Below are 22685 nucleotides of genomic sequence, written 5' to 3'. Positions count from 1 at the left end.
ATAAATCCCAAATCATTCAAACAGGATCCTCTATTTGATGTCCAATCATTGCTTTAATTGGTTGTGACTATTGCACATTCTTCTATCCAAGACTTCAAGAGAGAGATCTCATACACAGTGGTTTTAGATCTCTAGCTAGCTACCACAGCCTAATTCACCTCTGGTCTGAAATGGTTCTATGACATTGAAGTCAATAGTCAACTAATGCCAACAGTAATTTATACCTCAGCTCCCTCACTTTGAATGGATACATAAAAATCTAAGAACATCTTCCACTTCCCTCAGAGGAGATGAATACTTCCAGCTGGAGAGAAGGCCTGACAGGGTGGGAGTTCCCTTGTTTGACAGAAGCTAGTGTCTAATATGGGCAGCCAGAGGAAAGGGATATAATTTTAATGCAATCTCACGGGATTGTCAGTACAGAGAGATACAAAGCAGCACAAGCACGACAGTAAACCCCACCAGTTTAAGAAAACTCTCTTACTGCATTAATTTAGATGATACTAGACATGATGGAAGCCAGACTGTGGGCCATAAAACATTTCCTTTACATCTGGCAACTATCAAGCATGAACACACCCAGGGGAATTAGAAATTAAAACTGGATCTTTAGAACCTGGTGTTAAATACCAAAGCCTTCTAATCTCTACTAGGGAGCATCACGAGGGGCTGGAATGAGTGTCAATGCCCACTTCAAACCTTTTATTAAAAAAAAAAAAACACCAAGACAAGATTTAATGCTAATTTGGATACTGGTTCTACTGTCAAAGAGGCAAATACAAAACTATTTCAGATTTACAGCCTTCTTCTCTGCACCTCCTGCCTACAAGGAGAGGAATTGCAGCCTCCAACACAAGAAAATTGCTAGAAATAGTAAGTCATTCTTGCTTACAGTAGAAAGTAGATCCCCACTCTTGGGCCCATGCCCAGCTGAATTCTTATTGCTCCAAATTCTGTGCTGTTAAACCTCCTCACCAAAGAGTGTGGCAAATACCTACCTTACTGGTAGTGCTGCCCTCAGCTATCTGGCGCTTTTTTACTGTAGTGAAGGCAGCTTCCCTCTGATGGTTGCTGTATTACCAGCTCTGCTCTCTTTGGGAGACATTTTTTGATTCCTCACATCTAAGCTCATCTAACAGTTGATCATCATCTGCTTAAAACAGTAGTCATTGAGTATGTTTACATGAATTCAAGCCCCTGGTTTCCTCAGAAGCTGCCTATTTTAGTCTTTCCTTTTGACATTATGTACCCATCTTGTCTTTGTTTTTTTAGAGGAACTGTCTAAGAAGCAGTCCCGAGTCAACAAAGCTATAGGAGAGTGAACTGGAGTCTATTCTGCCTGAACTTCAAAGCTAACAGCTGAAAAATCTTTATTTCTGATGACAATGTAAAAGGCAAAAAGAACAGTTTGATTTTCAGACCTCAGCAGAATCTGCAGAGATGGCAGTTTAAAAAAGCATTTAATTTGTAAACTGAACAAATCTGCTCTGGGCGTCAAGTCAGCGAGAGACTCCCACCACACCATTTCAAAGCCATCTTTCAGATGACAACTGCAGCAAGAAAGCACAGCCTTCTTTGTGGGCCTGATTCTACCAGTCTTCCACAATGGATGTACTAATGAATTCAAAAGAAGTTCATGCTCAGAAGGATTAGCCTCCGTATGAGAATGAGAATAACCTTGGAAATGAACCATTTCATATTTTATTAACAAGATGAGGCATGTTGCAGCAGAAAAACTGAAGAGATAACTAAGCCCAATTCAGCAAGGGGGAAAATCATGTAACAGAACCATTTTAAGGAAATGCTACTTAAAATGTGTTTCAGGAAAAAGAAGAAATCAAAACAACAGAGTAACGTCTCTTGAGAGCATCCTAGGATGTTCCAGCACTTAAGAGCTTCTGAGTTTAAACGGACATTCAAATACACTTAGGCAAAGCCATTTGTAAACAACGATACAATAGAATAAATATTTCTAATGTCAGGCTTTCCTCGAACATACAGAAGACAAAGTGCCCCGTAGCATCAATCTGATTTTTAAAGTGCTTTGGACAAGAAGTTTTAAACATATTGGCCACCCTAGTGAACAGAAAAATAAAACAAATGGGACAGGGAACCAAACAATTCAAATTTTTGTTTTTTAAATACCCCATTCTTCTGTTCTTCTCCCAACACTTTTCTCCAGAGAGTTTCCAGTTGGTTGTAATTTGGAACCTAGAAAAGCGATTCCAGATTCATGCATGTCATTGCTTCATTTTCCAGTACCACAGACTCATGTATGCTGTTGGTGACTTATTAAGTCGCTCCTCAGAGACCATAAGGGATAATTAAACCAGTCGTTTTTAAATTATAATTTATATACAGACACATGTCAACACCGCACTTTGAAGACAGAGATGCTTCCTGCCCCAAAGAATTTATAGTGTAAATGAAACAAGCCAAACATAAAAGAAACAGCACGAGGCTGAGAAGCTGAAAGGTTTGGAGGTTGTCAATAAAGTGATCAGAAGATTACTTGAAGAAGTGGATTTTAATGAGTTTATGAAACTGCCGGATGGGTGGATTTTAATAAGGGACTTGACGGAGGGGAGGAGAGGATGGATGGCAGAGAAGGCTGTTCCAGGTGCGAAGGCAGGATGATAGAAGGGCATGAATGGACTAAGGGGGAAGGACTGGGAGGAGGATATATGTGTTATAAATTATAACCTTTGTCAAGGCACATATTCTGTGACAAGCTGGCTGCATGTGGCACAGTGCATGGACTCTCCGACTAGAAACTCTGTGGGAGCATCACTTAAATTAAAAATGGAGATTTTAAATTCAATAAACAACGCATGATAAAGTCAGTAGAATGGCACCGCGTTTCAATATTGAATTCCACTTATTCTACACTGCCCCCACCTTTTCATTGTTGAGGTAATGCAGATTTCTGTATTTGTTAGAGCTGGCCAGAAACTGGAATTTCCATTCTGTAGGAAATTCCAAAAACTTACTGATTGATTGAGAGAGAGAGAAAAAACAACAAATATTGTTCTGAACTGGAACACAAAATACATAAACATTTCCAAGTGTCCCTCAAAACAGGAAGCTGAAGTTTGGTTAGGAAAACATCACAGTGACATTTCATTTTGATCTTTTTGAAGTGCTTCCAACTTTCCCTGAGCTGCCCAAAGCCCCGGCAGCTCATCAAGCAAGGAGTTTGGGAGCCCAGGCTCTAGGGCAGCTGGTGAGCCTGGGAGCCCCACGCTCCCCAGCAGCCCGTCAGGCAGGGAGTCTGGCAGTCTGGGGAGCCAGGGAGGTGGGCAGGAAACCAAGCAGGTTTCTGATGGAAACCTGCCTGGTTTCTTTTGAAAGTTTTGTTGAAACCGACACATTCCTGTGGAACATTTCAATTTTGACAAATCAGCATTTTCTGACAAATCAGGATCAAAAAATTTCTGATCAGCTCTAGTATTCATGACTCAGAGATGTTGTCGGGGAAGCTGGAGGTTTGGGTAGCTGGACTAAGAACACATGAGGATTTTGTCCCCAGGAAAGGCAGTTCAAGACTGTGGGATACACACAGTTAGCTGGATGCTTCTGCTAACGTTCTCAGTAATGGCATGGTTAATGTTGACATTTTCACTGTCATTGTTAAGTTTCAGAATTAACAGCTCCTTGAGGTGGATGAGGCAATAATAGTGACAACATCCAGAGCCCTATCATAAAGGAAAGCAGGGGAAGTATTTGCAAAGAACGGCAGAAGAGGCATCTGTATATTATTCAGGAGGTGCTCACACCCTTTGTGAAGGTAGTATGCAATGCAGAAGTGTTTTCTCGATCCCAATTAACCCAACAGCACCAGGCATTACTGGTGAGCAGAAATGCCTTTTTCTTCCTGCGTATACAATAAACTAGAAGATTATGGCCAGCTCTCTAATGTGGTCCTTTCCATGGCCATTTATGTCTTTGTGACCTGCCAATGGGATTATTGTAATGAGCACTATGGGGCTATCTTTAAAGACCACTCAGAAGTTTCAGCTAGTACAGAAACAGCCTTAGGGAACAGATGATACCTACTTGTTTTCCAGAAGCCACACTGGTTTCCTACTTGTTTCTGTGAACACATGCTCTGAAGGATACAATTCTAGTGTTTGTCCAGTCTAATTTGAAATGTCTCAAGCAATGGAACTATCAGTACTGTCCTTGGAAAACAATTCCACAGTCTAATGCAGTGGTCTCCAAAGTGGGATGCGCGCACCCCAGGGGGTGCGCAAGAGGATCCTTCGGGGTGCACAGCAGGAGGAGACCGTCGGAGCAGCACCGCTTCGGCAGTTCGGGTGCCTTTTTTTTTATTGTGCTTGGGGCGGCAAAAATGGTAGAGCCGGCCCTACGGTGCGGCAGGGGGTGCGTGCTCAAAAATTTTTTACTGATAGGGGTGCGTGATCAAAAAAGTTTGGAGACCACTGGTCTAACAGTCCTCACATTTAGATGATTTCTGTGGGGTTCCTCTAAAAGAGCATGTTACTTATTATCTGCCTGTTACTAAGGTGCTGAATGCAACTGTATTGTTGTTCTCTGTATCCACTCGATAATTTTCTGCTTCAATTGACCACTCCAGATATTTTATTTGTGCTCCTCTTATCCCTCTGGAAAACTAAGTCCATGCAAAAAGTGACAGAAGAGGCTGGAACCAACCATGATCTTTCTGCTGAAAATACAAACAAAATGGATGCATCAGTGTTTAGATATGAGAATTTTTACCTTCGGATGTTTTCCATGACTTCCAGAGATCTTCCACGCTGATGAGTTTATCCTCCCCATGGAAGGTGCTGTGTTTGACTGTTGGGTCATGATAATTTAAGTCTTCCCTCAGGAACTAGAAAAAGAATACAAAGGGGTTAGTCATTAATTCATAGATTTTTAATGACCGTTTAGTCAGATATCCTGCATAACACAAACCACAGAAAATCACCAAGTAATTTTTGCAGCAAACACACAACTTGTCCATGATCAAGTCCATGATCAAGTCACCACTTAACCTTAACCTTAAATCTCTCATCGTACAGCAGGTTTTCCAGACCTTGAATCATCTTGTAACTCTTTTCTGAATCCTTTTCGATTTCACCATCCTTTCTGAAGCATGGATACTAGAACCAGACATAGTATTCCAGTGATGGTCTTATGGATACTGTATACAGAAGTAATCCCATCTCCCTGCTCTTACTTAAACTTGCCTTGCTTATACATTTAACAGTTGCATTAGCCTGCTAAACCCAGGGTTGTGAGTTCAATCCTTGAGGGGGCCATTTAGGGATCTGTGGCAAAAAAAAAATCTGTCTGGGGATTGGTCCTGCCTTGAGCAGGGGCTGGACTAGATGACCTCCTGAGGTCCCTTCCAACCCTGATATTCTATGATTCTATGACATGTTAGTATGCATCTAACCCAACTCTGCAATTTTTGTTCCTGTTTTTCTGTAAATCGGAACACTGAACAAATTACAAACCCACCATTAGAACATAACCAACTTTAAACCAGTTTCCAAAAGCTACACCACTGTAGACAGGGACTTAAGAAATCTTCAGTCCTTGATTCTAAAATCAAAGTCATCTGAAGTGGATACTCTCTTCAATACTGGAGTCACAGGCAAAAGAGCTGATGCTAAGGTACCCTGCCAGTGTCTTCTCACCAGCAGTGCCAGAGGCAATCAGGTGTTAGGTACTGATGAAGGCTGGAGGTTGGCTCTGCAGAGCTAAAGAGTCATAAAAAGCAGTAAAAACGTATTTTTATCACTAACTTCAGCAAGTACGATTCTGAATTCACCCAGAAGTACATCTATTGTAATACTGAGTTGGCTCTTCAGCAACAAATTGTGTTCATCTATGTGTGTGAGAATTCTGTTCTTTAGGAGTGAAGTTAGGCTTACTGGCCTGGATTGCCGGGATCGCCTCAGGAGCATTTTTCAAAAATTGGTGTCCCATTACCTATCTTCCAGTCATCTGGTACAGAAGTTGATTTAAGCGATAGGTTACATACCATAGTTGACAGTTCTCCAATTTCAGATTTGAGTTCCTTCAGAACTCTTGGGTGAATACCATCTGGTCCTGGTGACTTATTACTGTTTAAATTTATCAGTTTGTTCCAAACCTCGTCTACTGACACCTCAATCTGGGACAGTTCTTCAGATTTGTCACCTAGAAAGAATGGCTCAGGTGTGGGAATCTCCCTCACATCCTCTGCAGTGAAAAGGGATGCAAAGAATACATTTAGCTTCTCTGCAATGGCCATATTATCTTCCTTGAGTACTCTTTCAGCATCTTGATCGTCCAGTGGCCCCACTTATTGTTTGGCAGACTTCCTGCTTCTGGTGTACTTTAACTTTTTGCTGTTAGTTTTTGAGTCTTTTGCCAGTTGCTCTTCAAATTTTTTTTTGGCCTGCCTAATTATACTTTTACACTTGACCGAATTTATGCTCCTTTCTATTTTTGTTAGTAGGATTTGACTTCCAGTTTTCAAAGGATGCCTTTTTGCCTCTAACGGCTTCTGTTACTTTGTTGTTTAGCCATGGTGGTACTTATTAGGTTTTTAATTTGGGGTATACATTTAATATGAGCCTCTATTATGGTGTTTTTTAAAAAGAGTCTATGCAGCTTTCATGCATTTCACTTTTGTGACTGTACCTTTTCCATTTAACTAGCTTCCTCACTTTTGTGTAGTTCCCCTTTCTGAAGTTAAATGCTGCGGTGGTCAGCTTCTTTGATATCTCCCCTCCCCCCCACAAAAGGATGTTCGATTTAATTTGATTATGGTTGCTATTACCAAGCAGTTCATCTATAGTCACCTCTTGGATCAGACCCTGTGTTCCACTTGGGACTAAAATCAAGAATTGCCTCTCCTCTTGTAGGTTCCAGGACTAGCTGCTCCAAGAAGCAGTCATTAATGGTGTTTAGAAACTTTCTCTCTGTAGGTTTTAGAGTAGTAGCCATGTTAGTCTGTATCCGCAAAAAGAATAGGAGTACTTGTGGCACCTTAGAGACTAACAAATTATCTCTGTAGACCATCCTGAGATGACATGTACTCAGTCAATATGGGGATACTTGAAATCCCCCATTATTATTGAGTTTTCTATTTTAATAGCCTCTCTAATCTCCTGGAGCACTTCACAACCACCATCCTGGTCAGTAGTATAGTCCTACTGCTATATCTTATTCAAGCATGGAATTTCTATCCATAGACATTCTATGGTACAGTTTGAGTCACTTAAGATTTTTACTGTGTTTGACTCTATGCTTTCTTTCGCATGTAGTGCCACTCCCCCACCAGCACGACCTACGCTGTCCTTTCTGTGTATCAGAAGTGGGCCTCGCAGAGCTCCCCAGGCTCCCCCCATTCTCCGCCTACCAGACTTGGGGAAAGGAGGCTCAGCACTTCTGCCAGAGATGACTGGCGCCTGCTGAGAGTGGGGGGCACAATTTAAAGGTTTGCCCCCCCCCCAACAGCTTGAATCATGCACCCCCCGCCCCCACCTGGCACACATACCCCTCTCACCCTCAGCGGCCCCTTCCTGCAGCTCCCTGGTGTTAGCTCTGTGTGGAAAGGCAAAGGCAAAAAGCTGGGAGCTGCAGGAGAGGCCGCTGCTTTAGATCCATGGGGAGAGGCAGCAGCAAATGCAATGGCTCTCCCTGCAGCTCCCAGCTGTTTGCCGTTGCCTCTCCCCACGGCCACAGCTCCCAGCTTGATGGCTCCAGTACCTGCCCTGCAGGGAGGGGGCCTGGCAGCACCATGTGACAGAGCCTGGCCACCAAACCCTGGCAAAAATCTGGTCATGTGGTCCCCATGTGTCACCTCCAGCTTCTTCCAACCAAAGCGGGGGGGGGGGGGGGGTGTCTCATGGCTTCAGCCCTGCAGGGTGTGCTTGTCGGGGCTCGAGGCTTCAGCAGGAGCAGGGCTGAAACCCCGAGCTCTGGAGACACCCCAAGCCCCGGCAGGCATGCCCTGGCTCTCGAGCTTCTGAAGATTGTGGTATGCGGCTCGGAGGGTCAGTAAGTTTGGCCACTCCTGCTATGTATTTTGTATCCTGGTATCACCATGTCCCACTGATTATCATCATTCCACCAAGTTTATGTGATGCCTGTTACATCAATATCCTCATTCAATACCAGGCACTCAAGTTCACCCATCTTAGTATTTAGATTTCTAGCATTTACATACAAGCGCTTATAAAATCTGTCACGTTTTAGCTGTCTGCCATTATGTGATGTAACTGACTGGGACTCTTTCGTTTGATTTTCTCTCTTCAGTTCGTACCTGTACTTTATCAACTTCTAGTCTTTCCTCTTTAGTAGGAGATCAAGAATCCCCGTTAATAGATCCTCCCCTAAGGGATATCTCCATCCAAACCATGTGCTCCTCTGCATTTCTCGGCTTTCCACAAACTCTTAGTTTAAAAACTCTACTACGACCTTTTTAATTTTACATGCCAGCAATCTGGTCCCATTTTGGTTTAGGTGGAGCCAATCCTTCCCAAAAGGTTCCCCACTTCCTAATAAACTTAAATCCCTTCTCCCTACACCATCATCTCATCCACATATTGAGACCCTGCAGGGGGAACTGGAAGCATTTCAGAGAATGCTAGCTATGAGGTCCTGGACTTCTCTCTCTTACCTAGCAGCCTAAAATTGGCCTCCGGAACCTATCTTCTATCTTACATGTGCAGTCAATTGAAACTTGCATCAGGACACACGGTTTGAGCTTAACCAACTTTATTTCATTACTCCACACCCTTGCAGCAGAATGCAGGACTCCCAGGGTGATGATCCGTGAAGGCAATTTCACAAAAGAGAAAAAACAGACTCTCTTTGGTGATTAGTAGTAAAATTAGGCAAGCAAAATCCCTTATTACCAGGAACGCTAAGGGACTTACCTTGCTCTGTTTTCAAATGTATTAGGTGCTGATGCTGCACTGATACAAGTCGATATGTATACACACAGTGTATACTATACAATATTCTTAAAATTCATATTTTGCTCTGAATAGCTCTGATGAATAGTGGTGAAAAGACCATATTGATTTAGCTGAACATTTTGAAGTTACAAAGGCGGGCGCGGGGGGGGGGGGGGGGATCTGACCACCACACCATGTGACATCAGCTCCTCCCTTCAGTTCTTCTCAGCAGTACTAGTTTATGCTCCATTATGGTTATAAACTTCACAGGACACCAAGCCATCACTCCCATTCGAGGGAGAATAGCTTTAAGTTAGTAAATAGGTGAGCCAAAGAAGGGAGCAAAGCAAAAGATGCAAACTTGTCTATTTCTCCCCGTTTTGATTTGTGACCTACATGGGATATGCAGCAATGTCATCTGGAGTTGCCACAACGGGCTGCTAAGAGTGCCTGTAAACACCCACAGGGGATCAGCTGTTGCTCTGTATATTTAGCTCAGGGAGCACAGAAAGGAAAAGTGATCTCTCCGCTTTCCTTAAACAGAGCACCATCAAACCAGATTTCCGAGTACTCTCAGAAGAGGACAGTGTTGTATGGGATTTTCAACTGCTCGCATGGAAGAAGAAAGCTGGATTTGATAGTGTTACAAGACTCCCAACTCCTCTGACAAGCTGTTAAGGTGACCTACTAGTGACCTGCACAAAGAGCAGAGGCACAATACACCACAACTTTATATCCTACTGCATCTTTCAGACAAACTAACTGCTTTGACACATTAAAGGCAGTTAAATTATGAAAAATGGAAGCTCACTTGAGTTAAAATTAGATTTCCCTTTCTGTAACTGTTTGCAGAGAAGGTCACCAAGTGCACAGGAACCACAGAGTGTGTTGCCATCACATTACAGAACATAAAGAGATTTCAACTGAGGCAAGTTTTATAACTTCACAGATAATTATGCATGTGATAACTTCACAGATAAATATGCATGTGATAACTTCACAGATATACATTCTCCTATGGCAGCTTCACAACGTAGCCAACAAACGCCTCTAAAGCAATCTCAATGTCAAAAATAACCCCAAGAAGAGAGCAAACAATTTGGAAGCATGATGAAAAGAATTACCATTACAGGGAATGGCGAGCATAAGCAGAAGAGACGACTGCTGGACGTAGCAGTCAACAGCCATTCTGCATTGTTATACTTTCTTTTAAAGTCATTTGGTGTTCAAAACCAACTGGAACGAGAATTGTGAAACACAGCAAGAGCTGTCAAATGTCAACACATGTAAGAGAACACCATCTGTACACGTGAAAAAGAACAGGGGACTAAGAACTTGGCTAGCACTGTGCAGAAAAAACATTTACATTAAGGGGTGAACAGGTTCCATTAAGAACATAAGAACAGCCATACTGGTCCATCTAGCCCAGCATCCTGTCTTCCAACAGTGACCAACGCCAGGAGGAGGGAATGAACGGAACAGGTAATCATCAAGTGATCCCTCCCCTGTCATTCACTCCCAGCTTCTGGCAATCAGAAGCTAAGCACACCCAGAGCATGGGGTTGTATCCCTGACCGTCCTGGCTAACAGCCAAGTACAGACAACTTGAGGATTTCAATAAAGTAAGGGGCTTGGGGGAAATATGGGAGCTCCTAGTTTCTAGCATATGGCCACACAGATCATGTGCGATATACTAGTGCAAGTGTTCAAGTCACTGTAATTAAAGTTACTGATAAATAGTATCAGATAACTACCCTTTCACAAATCTCCACTAGGCTTCAACGTTAACACCCAGGGTAGGTAAACGGGAGCAAGTCCAACATTTATCAGAACTATTATTTCTGGCTGTCTGCAGACTCTGACATCACTATAATGGTTACTTTAGGTTCACAGCCAGAAAGTTTTCTTTGCAACCACAAGCTTCAGAGACATTTCTAAAATGAGAATTTCAGATTCTTGAGAGCAATTATGTGGCACCTTAAGAAAAAAATGCAAATTATAAATCAATTTACATATTTGCATAATCTCATTAAACATTTTAACCCTCTGGTTGCCACACTTTGTGTAAGGTTCATCTACCTCTCCACAAGGCTGCTTTATAGCCGCAGATATCTGCATCCGAAGATGTGGATTCCACAGACGATTTTTGTGGATCACGGATTGGATGCAGATACAAATTTTGTATCTAGAGCCCTGCAAATCTGCGGATATCCATGGATTATTTTTGCAGATCGCAGATCGGATGCAGATACAAATTTTGTGTCCGGCTCTAGAATCTTGGCTGCAGATATTTTGGTCACTACAGACCTGGAATTTAAAAATAGAAAAAAGATCCCACAAACTAAAGTTTGTTCAATTAAATCATAAGACATTGGTGTCCTTAAACAGAACTGGAACCACCTTTGACTGAATATGATCACAAATAGGTTGCTAATTAGAAGGGTTTTCCCATAAGAGCCAGGGCTCTCTCTTTAATTGGGGTCACCGCTATCATCTTTAAACTAGATGAAAATTCATCTCAACAAAAGGAAAAAACAATGATGCTTTAAAAGGACAGTTTAAGGTTGACAGACAAATTTTCACTGGTCTTAAATATAGTTCTTGTTTTTTTAAAACAGACCTTGAATTTAGAAAAAAAAGTGTCGATTACATCCCCCATGGAAAAGATGGCTGCAGTGTGGATAAAATCCCAATTTCTCAATTGAGCAAAGCCTAACTCACTACAAAGCCAGAACACTGGGTTTCATTTGCGCTCACGAGCACGCAGACATCACAACTGCCCCATAACTCTGCACCTCAAGCTTGCTCACGAGACCGGAGCAAGCTGAGTGGAGGGATAACTCAACATGCCAATAAAAGGCAGCAGGAGGACTGTCAGGCCTGCTGGCCTTTCAGAACATCTGCTGAAGATGTACGAATTCTCATTGAGGTGACTGCGCTCAACCTTCAAAATCACCCCTAACCTCCCCCTCACTAGTTTAACGGAGGAAACTATTCAAGATGGACAGAAAGGCAACTGACTCAGAAACAGGGACTTTCCAGCATTAGGGATATCCCACTACAAGCCAGCAGCTGACTCCCAATTTGCACACTATGGAATTGGAAAGCAATTCTAAGGCTCTGCTTTTAGGACAGTGTCTGGCCCCAGGACTAAGGCCTCTTCTATTATGCACAAATAAGCCCATCTTCAACAGAACCTGGAAAGCCTGACAGCAACCCAGATTATGCCTACAAAGCAAAAAAAAAATAACCTACATCAGCAAGTCTTAGAGCTCAGGTCAACTAACTAGGGCTCACAGGGATCGTGCTAGAGGACTTCCCTTGGCCTACATTATTATGTGTACTTCTGCACATAAGAAACAAATAGCTCCCATACCCTTTGATGCCACTGGCTACCATTAAATTAGAGGGCTGGGTGGTCCAGCTTCCCTGATGTGTGAGCTACTGACAGTTTTTCCAGTTGCTTTTCTGTCCACACTAACTCAGTGGGTATCTCAGGCCAAGCCTTTGCTCCTGGTGTCAATTGTGGACAGGTAAAATGATGGCATTCTCCGAACGGACTATTACCTCAGTCGTTTTCACACAAATTTACTGAAATGGCCTGACATTCTACAGTTATTCTCAGGATAATTTCATGTCCTAGAAGAACATAAGAACGGCCATACTGGGTCAGACCAAAGGTCCATCTAGCCCAGTATCCTGTCTTCCGACAGTGGCCAATGCCAGGTGAACAGAATGAACAGAACAGGCAAACAGAGGCTAGGGACACCATCCCTGCCCATCCTGGCTAATAGCCATTAGTGGACCCATCCTCCGTGAATTTATCTAGTTTTTTTTTAACCCTGTTATAGTCTTGGCCTTCACAACATCCTCTTGCAAGGAGTTCCACAGGTTGACTGTGCGTTGTGTGAAAAAAAATACTTCCTTTTGTTTGTTTTAAACCTGCTGCCTATTAATTTCATTTGATGGTCCCTAGCTCTTGTGTTATGAGAAGGAGTAAATAACACTTCCTGATTCACTTTCTCCACACCCATCATGATTTTACAGACCTCTATTATAGCCCCCCACTAGTCATCTTTTTTCCAAGCTGAAAAGTCCCAGTCTTTTTAATTTTGCATCATACAGAAGCCGTTCCATACCCCTAATCATTTTTGTTGCCCTTTTCTGAACCTTTTCCAAGTCCAATATATCTTTTTTGAAATGGGGCAACCACATCTGCACGCAGTATTCAAGATGTGGGCGTACCATAGATTTATATAGAAGCAATATGATATTTTCTGTCTTATCTATCCCTTTCTTAATGATTCCCAGCATTCTGTTCGCTTTTTTGACTGCCACTGCACATTGACTGGATGTTTTCAGAGAACTATCCACAATGACTCCAAGATCTCTTTGTTGAGTAGTAACAGCTAATTTAGACCCCATCATTTTATATGTATAGTTGGGTTTATGTTTTCCAACGTGCATTACCTTGCATTTATCAACCCTGAATTTCATCTGCCATTCTGTTGCCAAGTCACCCAGTTTTGAGAGATCCTTTTGTAGCTCTTTGTAGTCTGCCTGGGACTTAACTATCTTGAGTAGTTTTGTATCATCAGTAAATTTTGCCACCTCACTGTTTACCCCTTTTTCCAGATCATTTATGAATATGTTGAAAAGGACTGGGCCCAGTACAGATCCCTGGGGGACACCACTATTTCCATTCTGAAAACTGACCATTTATTCCTACCCTTTGTTTCCTATCTTTTAAACCAGTTACCAACCCATGAGAGCACCTTCCCTCTTATCCCATGACTGCTTACTTTGCTCAAGAGCCTTTGGTGAGGGACCTTGTCAAAGGCTTTCTGAAAATCTAAATACACTATATCCACTGGATCGCCTTTGTTCACATGCTTGTTGACCCCCTCGAAGAATTCTAGTAGATTGGTGAGGCATGATTTCCCTTTACAAAAACCATGTTGACTATTCCCCAACAAATTATGTTCATCTACATGTCTGACAATTTTGTTCTTTACTATAGTTTCAACCTGTTTGCCCGGTACTGAAGTCAGGCTTACTGGCCTGGAGCCCTTTTTAAAAATTGGTGTCACATTAGCTATCCTCCAGTCATTTGGCACAGAAGCTGATTTAAATGATAGGTTATAGACGACAGTTAGTAGTTCTGCAATTTCACATTTGAGTTCCTTCAGAACTCTTGGGTGAATACCATCTCGTCCTGGTGACTTATTACTGTTTAGTTTATCAATTTGTTCCAAAACCTCTTCTACTGACACCTCAATCTGTGAGCATTTATATCCATTCAAATAATTTGCCCAGGAGCTGGCCTCCAGCCACCAATGAAGAAAAGTTTTAAATACATGACAAAATAAGAAGGAGCGTATAGCCTTGAAAGATGGAGAACAATGACTCAACAGGCAAGTCTAGCTTCAGGTGCAGATGTGTCCAGGCAGGATGGCACTGACCATACCATTTACAAGTTTTTTTACACAGAGGCAAGCTCCGGACACAGATTCCCATATAAGCTTCTCCAATGGCAATGAATTACATCTACTAGTGAGGTGTTGCATTGCACTGTGAAGCCTGGAATCACAGCACTTTGCAATACTTAACTCTGCCAATAAGCAAACAGAGATGACGATGTGTGTCCTGCAGTTGCAAAAGATCAATACATATCTACAGAGACATATTTACATAGAAATATTTGCATAGAACAATATTTGCGCATAAAATGCAAATGATGCAAGCTATTCTGAAAGTAAATTCAACAAGGAAATCACTTGGATTCTGAGAACGGATACAAATTCAAAACCTTGAATAAAATATTTAGCTTTGCTGTTTTTTCAAATTTGAATCAGAAGATGGTCACTGGTGTTAAATCATCAGTTCTGGAAAGGAGTATGTCAACTGAAGGGAAGTCAGAGAACAACCAAAATTGTAAAGGGGTCAACTTGAAAGGAAAGATTAAAAGGAGTTAAATAATCATAATAGACGGTTTGCACTGGAGGAGTTCAAAACTCACTGTGGGACTTGAACACTTTGCCTTCTGACACAGAAGTGAGACAAAGTAAACCACAAAGCAACTTTGCTCCCCCCTTACTCACTAGCTTGGTACTATGGGGTCATTTTCAGGTAATGTCTGCCCTTTCAATTGATGGCATACAGCTGCCTTCTTATGTCGGTTCTCAGGTTAGTGGCGTCTCTGCTGCTGCCGGAGGGTCACGAAGCAGTGGTGGCAGAGCACATTCTCCATCTACGCTTGACTTAGAGGGTGCCCTTTTCCCTCTCAGATGTGGAATTCACTATCTAGTCATGCCTTTGTCAGTTTCAGATTAGATTCATTCTGTGTGCTCTACACGGGCGACGACCCTTTTGAGACTTCAGCTGGTGCAGAATGCAGCTATCTGATGATTTACTGGTGACTCACACATGGAGTGGCACATTTTGCCATGTGCTCCACTGACTGCATTGGCTTCCAGTTTGTTTCCAGGTGCAATTTATGCTACGGTTACTATGCTTGCTATGGTTGGGTCCTGGGTAGGAGAGATGCTGTTCTCTCTCTGTGCTTTACTTCACCAGATGAGATCAGCTGGGATACCTGAGGTGAGATTTGCAAGTCTGGTGTAGGTCATTCCCAGTGAAGGGGGCTTGTCTCTGATAACCCCATCCCGACAAAGCCTGTGTTTGCGCCCCAACTGGGCATGTTGCAGAGCTACACTTAATATATATATATCTGAGAGTCCCAGATTTATTTGCAAGAAGCACACAGCTACATTCCTACTGAAAATCTGCCTTTGCATGTTACAATTAACTTCCAGGCTTTGAGAAAGCTTTACTAATCCGTTGTGGATTTCTCAGAGAAGTCATCCAAGTAGCAAACCTCAGAGTTTACCCTATAACCCACCATGTCAGAGCTGCATGTATCTGGCAGAGGAAAGCATGGGGTAAAACCCTTCTCACAGCTTCAGTGACGCACAAGGGACCTTTAAAAACTAGAGCGACATGGCTCTGCATCACTTCCCTCTCTTACAGCTGTTAAGCAGTCATCTTCTTGACATATGAAAGGTCAATGGTCTGCAAATCCTGTTCCCCAGGCAATAGGCAGAGAGAGAGAACCGATGGAGATAGACTAACCCTGCAATCAAACTAACCCTGCACCATTAGCAGCCCTTGGCACAAGAGTGTGAGGGGAGGATTTAGGCTTATTTCCAGCAGTTGTCACAGCAGGCAGGAATGTGCAATTGGGCCTCAAACTGAGAACTAAGTCGATGCCTCTGATGGCGTCTGGTGTTCTCCTCTTTCATCAAGCCACAGAAAACATGATGACAAAGCCAAATTCTTTATGGCAGAGCTGCTCAGGCTGTGACTGCCCTACAGTTGAGCAGAACAGATGGAGAATTTGAGGAAGACAGTCTAGTGGACTAGAGGATGCTGTAATTTCTCATCTTTCCGCTGAGTTTTAATTCACAGCCAAGTTGTAGGTGGGCAACCCATTGAAAATTAGCCATTTCAGTTGGCTGAAATACAAAGCTTTTATCATTTCCAAGTGAAAAATCAATGTTTATCCATAACAATAAGGAAATATTCTCCTCTGTCCATTGGGGAGTGTCATTTTGTTCTATATATTTATTTTCTAATGGCCTGTTTCAAGAAGGCTGTGACAGCACTACAAAATTCCCAGGGAAAAACAGCGCAGAGAATACCACGGCAGACATGAGTCCTGCCCGAAGCAGCTTACAAACTAAATATGAGATGTGACGGAATGGAAGGATAACTAAACAGTTATCACAGGAAAGGTATGGGGAGAAGACGGCAGGGAACTTCAAAAAGAGTGTACATTTACGAATGAGGGCTAGTCTGTGGCATAACGCAATAAGGAAGACTTATCTGCCTAAAGTTGTTTGAGTATGTGTGTTTTCTATCATATCTACTTTAAGTAACTATATTAATTGGCTAATTTCTTGTAGTATCATAGCAGAAGTGGGTCTTAAAGAGGAACTTGGAGTGGGAGATGGCCTTGCAGATTAGCTCTAGGAGGCCATTCACGGTGTAAGTGTAGCATGGAAAAAACCACAAGGACAGCTGTGCAAGAAACAGACAAACGAGGCAACAAGATTGGTGTCGCTGAAGGAGTGGAAAGAGCGGCCTGCAACATGACACCAGGGTCCGTGAAGCCCGGAGGCCAGATTTAGGGAGAGCCTTGAAGGTGAGGACAAGAAATATTTGACATCATGGAGAAGAGACGCCAGTGGAGGGGGATGTGGTCAGGTCCATGGGTAAGGAATACGATCTTAGCAGCTGCATTTTAAATGGACTGGAAGCGGTGATTCATAATCAGGACAAGAGATGAAGAGGGCTTGGATGACATATTTAGTTGTCTGAACAGACTGAAAAGGTTGGATATTTAAAGTGTTTTAAACTAGACAGTAGTAATGGTGGCAACTTCAATATACAGCCAAGCCAGGGGTTGGGAAGGCTCAGAAAACCATCCAGAACGGAGTCTACGGGGAGTGTAATAATATTAATTATTATTTGTATTTCAGTAGCACATAGAGGCCAAAGTAAAGTGACAATACAAAGAACACACAAGACAGATTCTTGCATCAGTTCCTGCCCTCCAGTTATGCAAACTAATTCGTAGATTAATAATACTTTACTTAACGTTTATATAATGTCATCAAGCACATTCAAAGTGGTATACAAAACCCACTCATTAATCCTCAGCTCTTTCAACATGGGTATTGTCCCCATTTTACACATGGGGAAACTGAGGTAGACAAGTGAATTGACTGGCCCAAGCACATACCATGAGTCAGTGGCAGAGCCAGGATTAGAACTCCAGAGTTTATTAAAAAGTCATCTGAGACAGGGAAAGGGACTGTACAAAATGTTTTCCTCACAGTGACAGGGGAATCCAGATGGGAGCTCTTTGATCAGTCTGGGCAGTGAAACTGAGACAAAGAGAGAAGCGCTCTGTAGTGACAGAACAAACAACTTGCCCCAGCAAGCTAGGAGGGCAGACGCTGGCTCTGAGTTGACATGGTTTCACATTTTGGACTGATGAGCCTTTTCTTTGCAGCAAATATTTTTAAACGGAAGAGCTGCTTCATTATTATGGGCTTGTGACACACACGGATTTACTGTGTGGTCTCAGACAAGTATTTAAATTCCCTGCACCTCCACTTCCTTATCTGCAAAACGGGGATCATACTGCCTCACTGGGGAGGGGGGGGCGAGGGGCAGGGGGGAAGAGACTCGTTGTTGGGAGGATTAGTCAGTCCAATGTTAGTAGAGAGCTTTCAGCAGGCAGAGCACTATACAAGAGCTAACATCATAGTAAACCGACCAAACCAATCACAATGGAGAAAACAAAGGCTTCACTTCACAACGCAGAAATTGCAGATTACACTTTTGTAATTTTTTTTTAAAAGGATCCAACTGTCCCATTTACGACCCCACCTCCCTTCCGAAGCACTTCCAGGCGGACAGCATGTACACAGAGCTCAACTCTGCTGTATTGCCTCGAGGAGGTACCAGGGTCTAGTGCAGGGGTCTCAAACACACGGCCCGTGGAGTTATTTCCTGTAACCCGCCATAGGCGCCGACTCCACCGGCAGCCAAGCTCCCCTCACCCCCCACCTCCCGAGCGCGCCGCGTCCCCGCTCCTCCACCTACCTCCCAGCGCTTAGGACTTTCCAGGAGGGAGAGCGGAAGAGTGGTGACGCGGCACGCTCAGGGGAGGAGGTGGAGAAGAGGCAGGACCGGGGTAGGGATTTGGGGAAGGGGTTTGAATGAGGCAGGGAGGGGGCGGAGTTGGGGCGGGGGTTGGAATGGGGGCAGGGCAGGGGTGGGAAGAGGCGGGGCAGGCGCAGGGCCTTATGGAAGGGGTGGAGTGGGGACAGGAACGGGCAGAGGGCGGGCTTTTGTATCTTTGTATGAAAAGGTGTCAGTGATGTGGCCCTCGGGCCAATGTACTAGTTCTCATGTGGCCCCCGTGGTGATTTGAGTGAGATCGCTGGTTTAGTGGATAGCGCTTGTATCGCGCTGGGGGGTAGTGTGGCTTAATGGATAAGGTACTGGATTGTGGAGTCATGATACTTAGGTTCTCTTGACCTTCGGCAAGTCACATCTCTGTGTCTTTGCCTGTCCCTTCTATTCAGGGCAAGGACTGGTCTCGTATTATGGCATTCTGGGAGCTTCAGTCTCTGCAGGCTGAAGATGAAGGCAGCCAACAACTACTCTGGAAAATGTTATCGGCTGATCTTTGGCCACCCCTGACACGCAGTATTATCCAAAGTAGAGCTGCCCTCCTAAAGAGGAAGGCAGGAAGGGGAGGAAGGACAGGAGGGAGAAAGAAAGAAATCTAGCTGTGAACTAACCTCATCGCTCTCCTCTACATCCACGTTGCCATTGGCGTCATCGTCCATCTGCTTGTGGATATTGCAGACAGCTTCAAAGCTGAGCTGCTCATCTTCGAGGTGGCACAAGGGCTCATCAATTCGACAGAACTCTGTTCGGGGAGAAAACACTGGCATTAGGTAGCCCCCACCACAAGACTTTCCATCTCACTCTCTCGCTCCGCATCTCGCATTTGGAAAAGCAAGAAAAGTGTTTGGGGCAGGAATACACTGGGATATTTTAGCGTTCCAGCCCCACAAATCTAAAGTAAGACTGGCTGGTCTCTATGATAGCCGCAAATCCTGACAAAAAAGAATGGGTCAGGGCCTAACCCGGGCCAATCTCTCTTAGGGACCAGCTCCTGCAGTAGCGCTGGAAATGCTGATCAGCTTGCGTGCATGGGAGGCGGGGCCTTCTCCACAAGAGGCCAGAGACTTTGTTTCCCCCAATAACGTACCTATCAGTTTTAGCCTGGGGGAAGGATTTCTGGGTTGTTTTTTAGTATGTATTAAGTGGGATTTATTTCTCCTATAGGTTTAGTGTGTGTCCTTAGGACATTATGATGTATATTACAGTAGTGCTTAGCCCCAGGACATTTTGTGGGGTTAGTTAAATTTATTTTATTCATTTTGTTTTATACATATAAATTATTCAATAAAAAGATGGTATTTCCATTAAATATGTGATAGGCCATTTAGAGCTTTATATTTATAAACCAACACCTTAAATTGTGCCTCACACTTAATAAGTAGAGAATGCTGATTCAAACACACAGCTGTCATGCTTACAGGACATTTTAGAGGCTTTCGGATAGGAATTTGTAGATGGCACGAAGAACCTTTCACCTAGCAGGTACCTAGATCGCACTCATTCCAGGCTGCTATTGGCTGAAAGTTTTTACCCTCTGATGGCAGTTCTGAGGACTACATGAAATGAGTTTGGTGGGTCTTAGTCCAGTTCCCATTGGACAGGTCACATCACAAAGCCCGCCACTCGAATTGGCAGTCCGATTGAGTCTTAGCAGAATGGCTAAGGAACAACGGGTGTGTCTAAAAACCCGCGGCTGGCCTGTGCCAGCTGACTCAGGCTAAGAAGTCGTTTAATTGTGGAGTAGACACAGAGGCCCTTGCGAGGTGGGAGGATCCCAGAGCGCCTTAGCCCAAGCCCGAATCAGCTGGCCTGGGGCAGCCGCAGGTGTCTAATTGCAGCATAGACATACCCAAAAGGGCCTTGGAGATCGAATTCCCCTCTGACTTCATGAGGGTCCTTCTGAAACAAACCATGCACCCTGGTAGCAGAGGGATCTTGCACTGCTGCCATACGTACTGTATCTTTTCTGAGGATAAACTGGCATTTATTAAGGCATCTATCAACTTGATCTCTAAAATCCCAGAGGAAATGAGACTACTCATATGCTTAAAAAGTTAAGTACATGTTTAATTAAATGATTGGCTGGATCAGGGCCTAAGTGTGGACTGAAGTGAGATTTATTTCTCTTGGTCTGTCAATCTGGAATCTTTTGCCAGCACTAAATTCACACCAATTGTTTTTAAATGTTTCATTATTAGTTTTACTTGCCCCCGTTAGCTTTCACAGATACCTTGGCTGCTGCAATCTTCATGACAGATCCACCCTAGAAGCCCTCTGCTACCAGCACAGATCTCTAGCCATATACAGCTAACACCAGCCAGGAAAAGGTACAGAACAGCTTCCATATTAAAAAGACTGGGACTTTTAGCTTAGAAAAGAGAAGACACAGGAAGTACTGCTTCACACAATGCAAAGTCAACCTGTGGAACTCATTGCCAGAGAATGGTGTGAAGGCCAAAAGTCTAGCTGGGTTTAAAAAAGAATTACATAAGTTCCTGGAGGACAGGTCCATCGACGGCTATTAGTCAAGATGATCAGGGAGGCAACCCCATGATGGCAGTGTCTCTAAACCTCTGACTGCCAGAAGCTGGAACTGGATGACAGGGGATGGATCACTCGATCACTGCCCTGTTCTGTTCGTTCCCTCCGAATCATCTGGTACCAGCCCCTGTCAGAAGGCAGGATACCGAGCTAGACAGACCACTGGTCTGACCTAGTATGGCCATTCTTACATTCTTATGAAAAAACCACTGCAGCTGTTATCAGATTTCAAATGACCCTGTGCTCCTGGCCTAGTCCCACCCACACCCAGACTTACTCTCCAGGCTTCCCACACCTCTCTCTCCAGACTGTTTAAAACACAAATAAAGTATCAGGCACATGTAATTTCCCCAAGCAAACACTGACTGCAATTCTCTCAGCTGCTACCGGTGCCCCAATGCCTGGCATGACAGCAATTGGTACTGCAGGTAGCGTATTAGCTGATCAAATGCCATAGTGAGACAGGCAAGAAATACAGGTGAGTGCACTTGTAAGTGAGCATGGAAGATAAAATAGGATGGGTGAATCAGAGATGTATGAGCATTGGCACTTTTTTCAGAATACAGGTGCCTGTGTACGTTATTATTGAGTATGAGTCATGATACAGCACCATATGATCACTAACCGTTTACTGGAAATAAAGGTGTCTCTATCAGATAAAGACAGATGACTGGGTCACATAGAATTGAATGGTCACTTGTAATCTACAGGAAATACAGCTGCCAAAGTTTCTGAACCTAATGCAACGACAGCCATAAATGTCACTCATCCCAAAATATTCATCAGTGAGAAACGATAGATGCACTACCATGCAGGGGAGCAGCAGTTTTCCTTGTGGCCGTACCTTTAACTTCTGATCTCTGTTAGATGTTCGCTTGTATCTGCACACTCCCCAGATATGACTTGGTACCAGCCTTATAAACAGGATGCTATTACCTTGAGGCTTAGCAACCAAGAGATGAAGGACCACAAACTTTTTTCAATTTCAGTTACAAGAGCAGAGGATCCAGAGTTTCAGTTTAATGTTTGTCTACAATAAATAAATGTATGCTCTCCAATTTCATACTTTGGCCTGGTCCACACTAACCCCCCACTTCGGACTAAGGTACTTCGAATTCAGCTACGTTATTAACGTAGCTGAATTTGTGAAGTACCTTAGTCCGAACTTACCGCGGGTCCAGACGCAGCAGGCAGGCTCCCCCGTCGATGCCGCGTACTCCTCTCGCCGAGCTGGAGTATCGGCGTCGACGGCGAGCACTTCCGGGATCGATCCGGGATCGATTTATCGCGTCTAGACAAGACACGATAAATCGATCTCAGAAGATCGATTGCCTGCCGCCGAACCAGGAAGTAAGTGTAGACGTACCCTTTGCATACGACATTCTCTCAAAAGCACCTAGAGCTAGGCTCGCCAATTACACTTTCAGCATCTCACCGAGTATCAACCTACAAGTCCAA

The 22685-nt window shown here is 43.6% G+C and overlaps 1 protein-coding gene across 4 annotated transcripts in view; it reads right to left on the bottom strand.

Moving 5' to 3' along the window:
* Positions 1-22685, bottom strand: part of STIM1 (stromal interaction molecule 1) — a 154738-nt gene that overhangs the window by 54779 nt on the left and 77274 nt on the right. For all 4 annotated transcript variants that reach the window (XM_026659790.2, XM_026659792.2, XM_026659791.2 and 1 more), the window contains 2 exons: positions 19298-19428; positions 4741-4855 (listed from right to left, as the gene is read on the bottom strand). In XM_026659790.2, the coding sequence (XP_026515575.1) occupies positions 4741-4855; positions 19298-19428 (246 nt within the window). The remainder of the gene's footprint in view (positions 1-4740; positions 4856-19297; positions 19429-22685) is intronic.

The sequence above is a fragment of the Terrapene carolina genome, unplaced genomic scaffold (genome assembly GCF_002925995.2).
Source record: "Terrapene carolina triunguis isolate 2854851 unplaced genomic scaffold, T_m_triunguis-2.0 Scaffold676, whole genome shotgun sequence".
NCBI lineage: Eukaryota > Metazoa > Chordata > Testudines > Emydidae > Terrapene > Terrapene triunguis.
The sequence above is the reverse complement of the archived record's forward strand: the minus strand, read 5'-3'. Positions and strand labels throughout refer to the sequence as shown.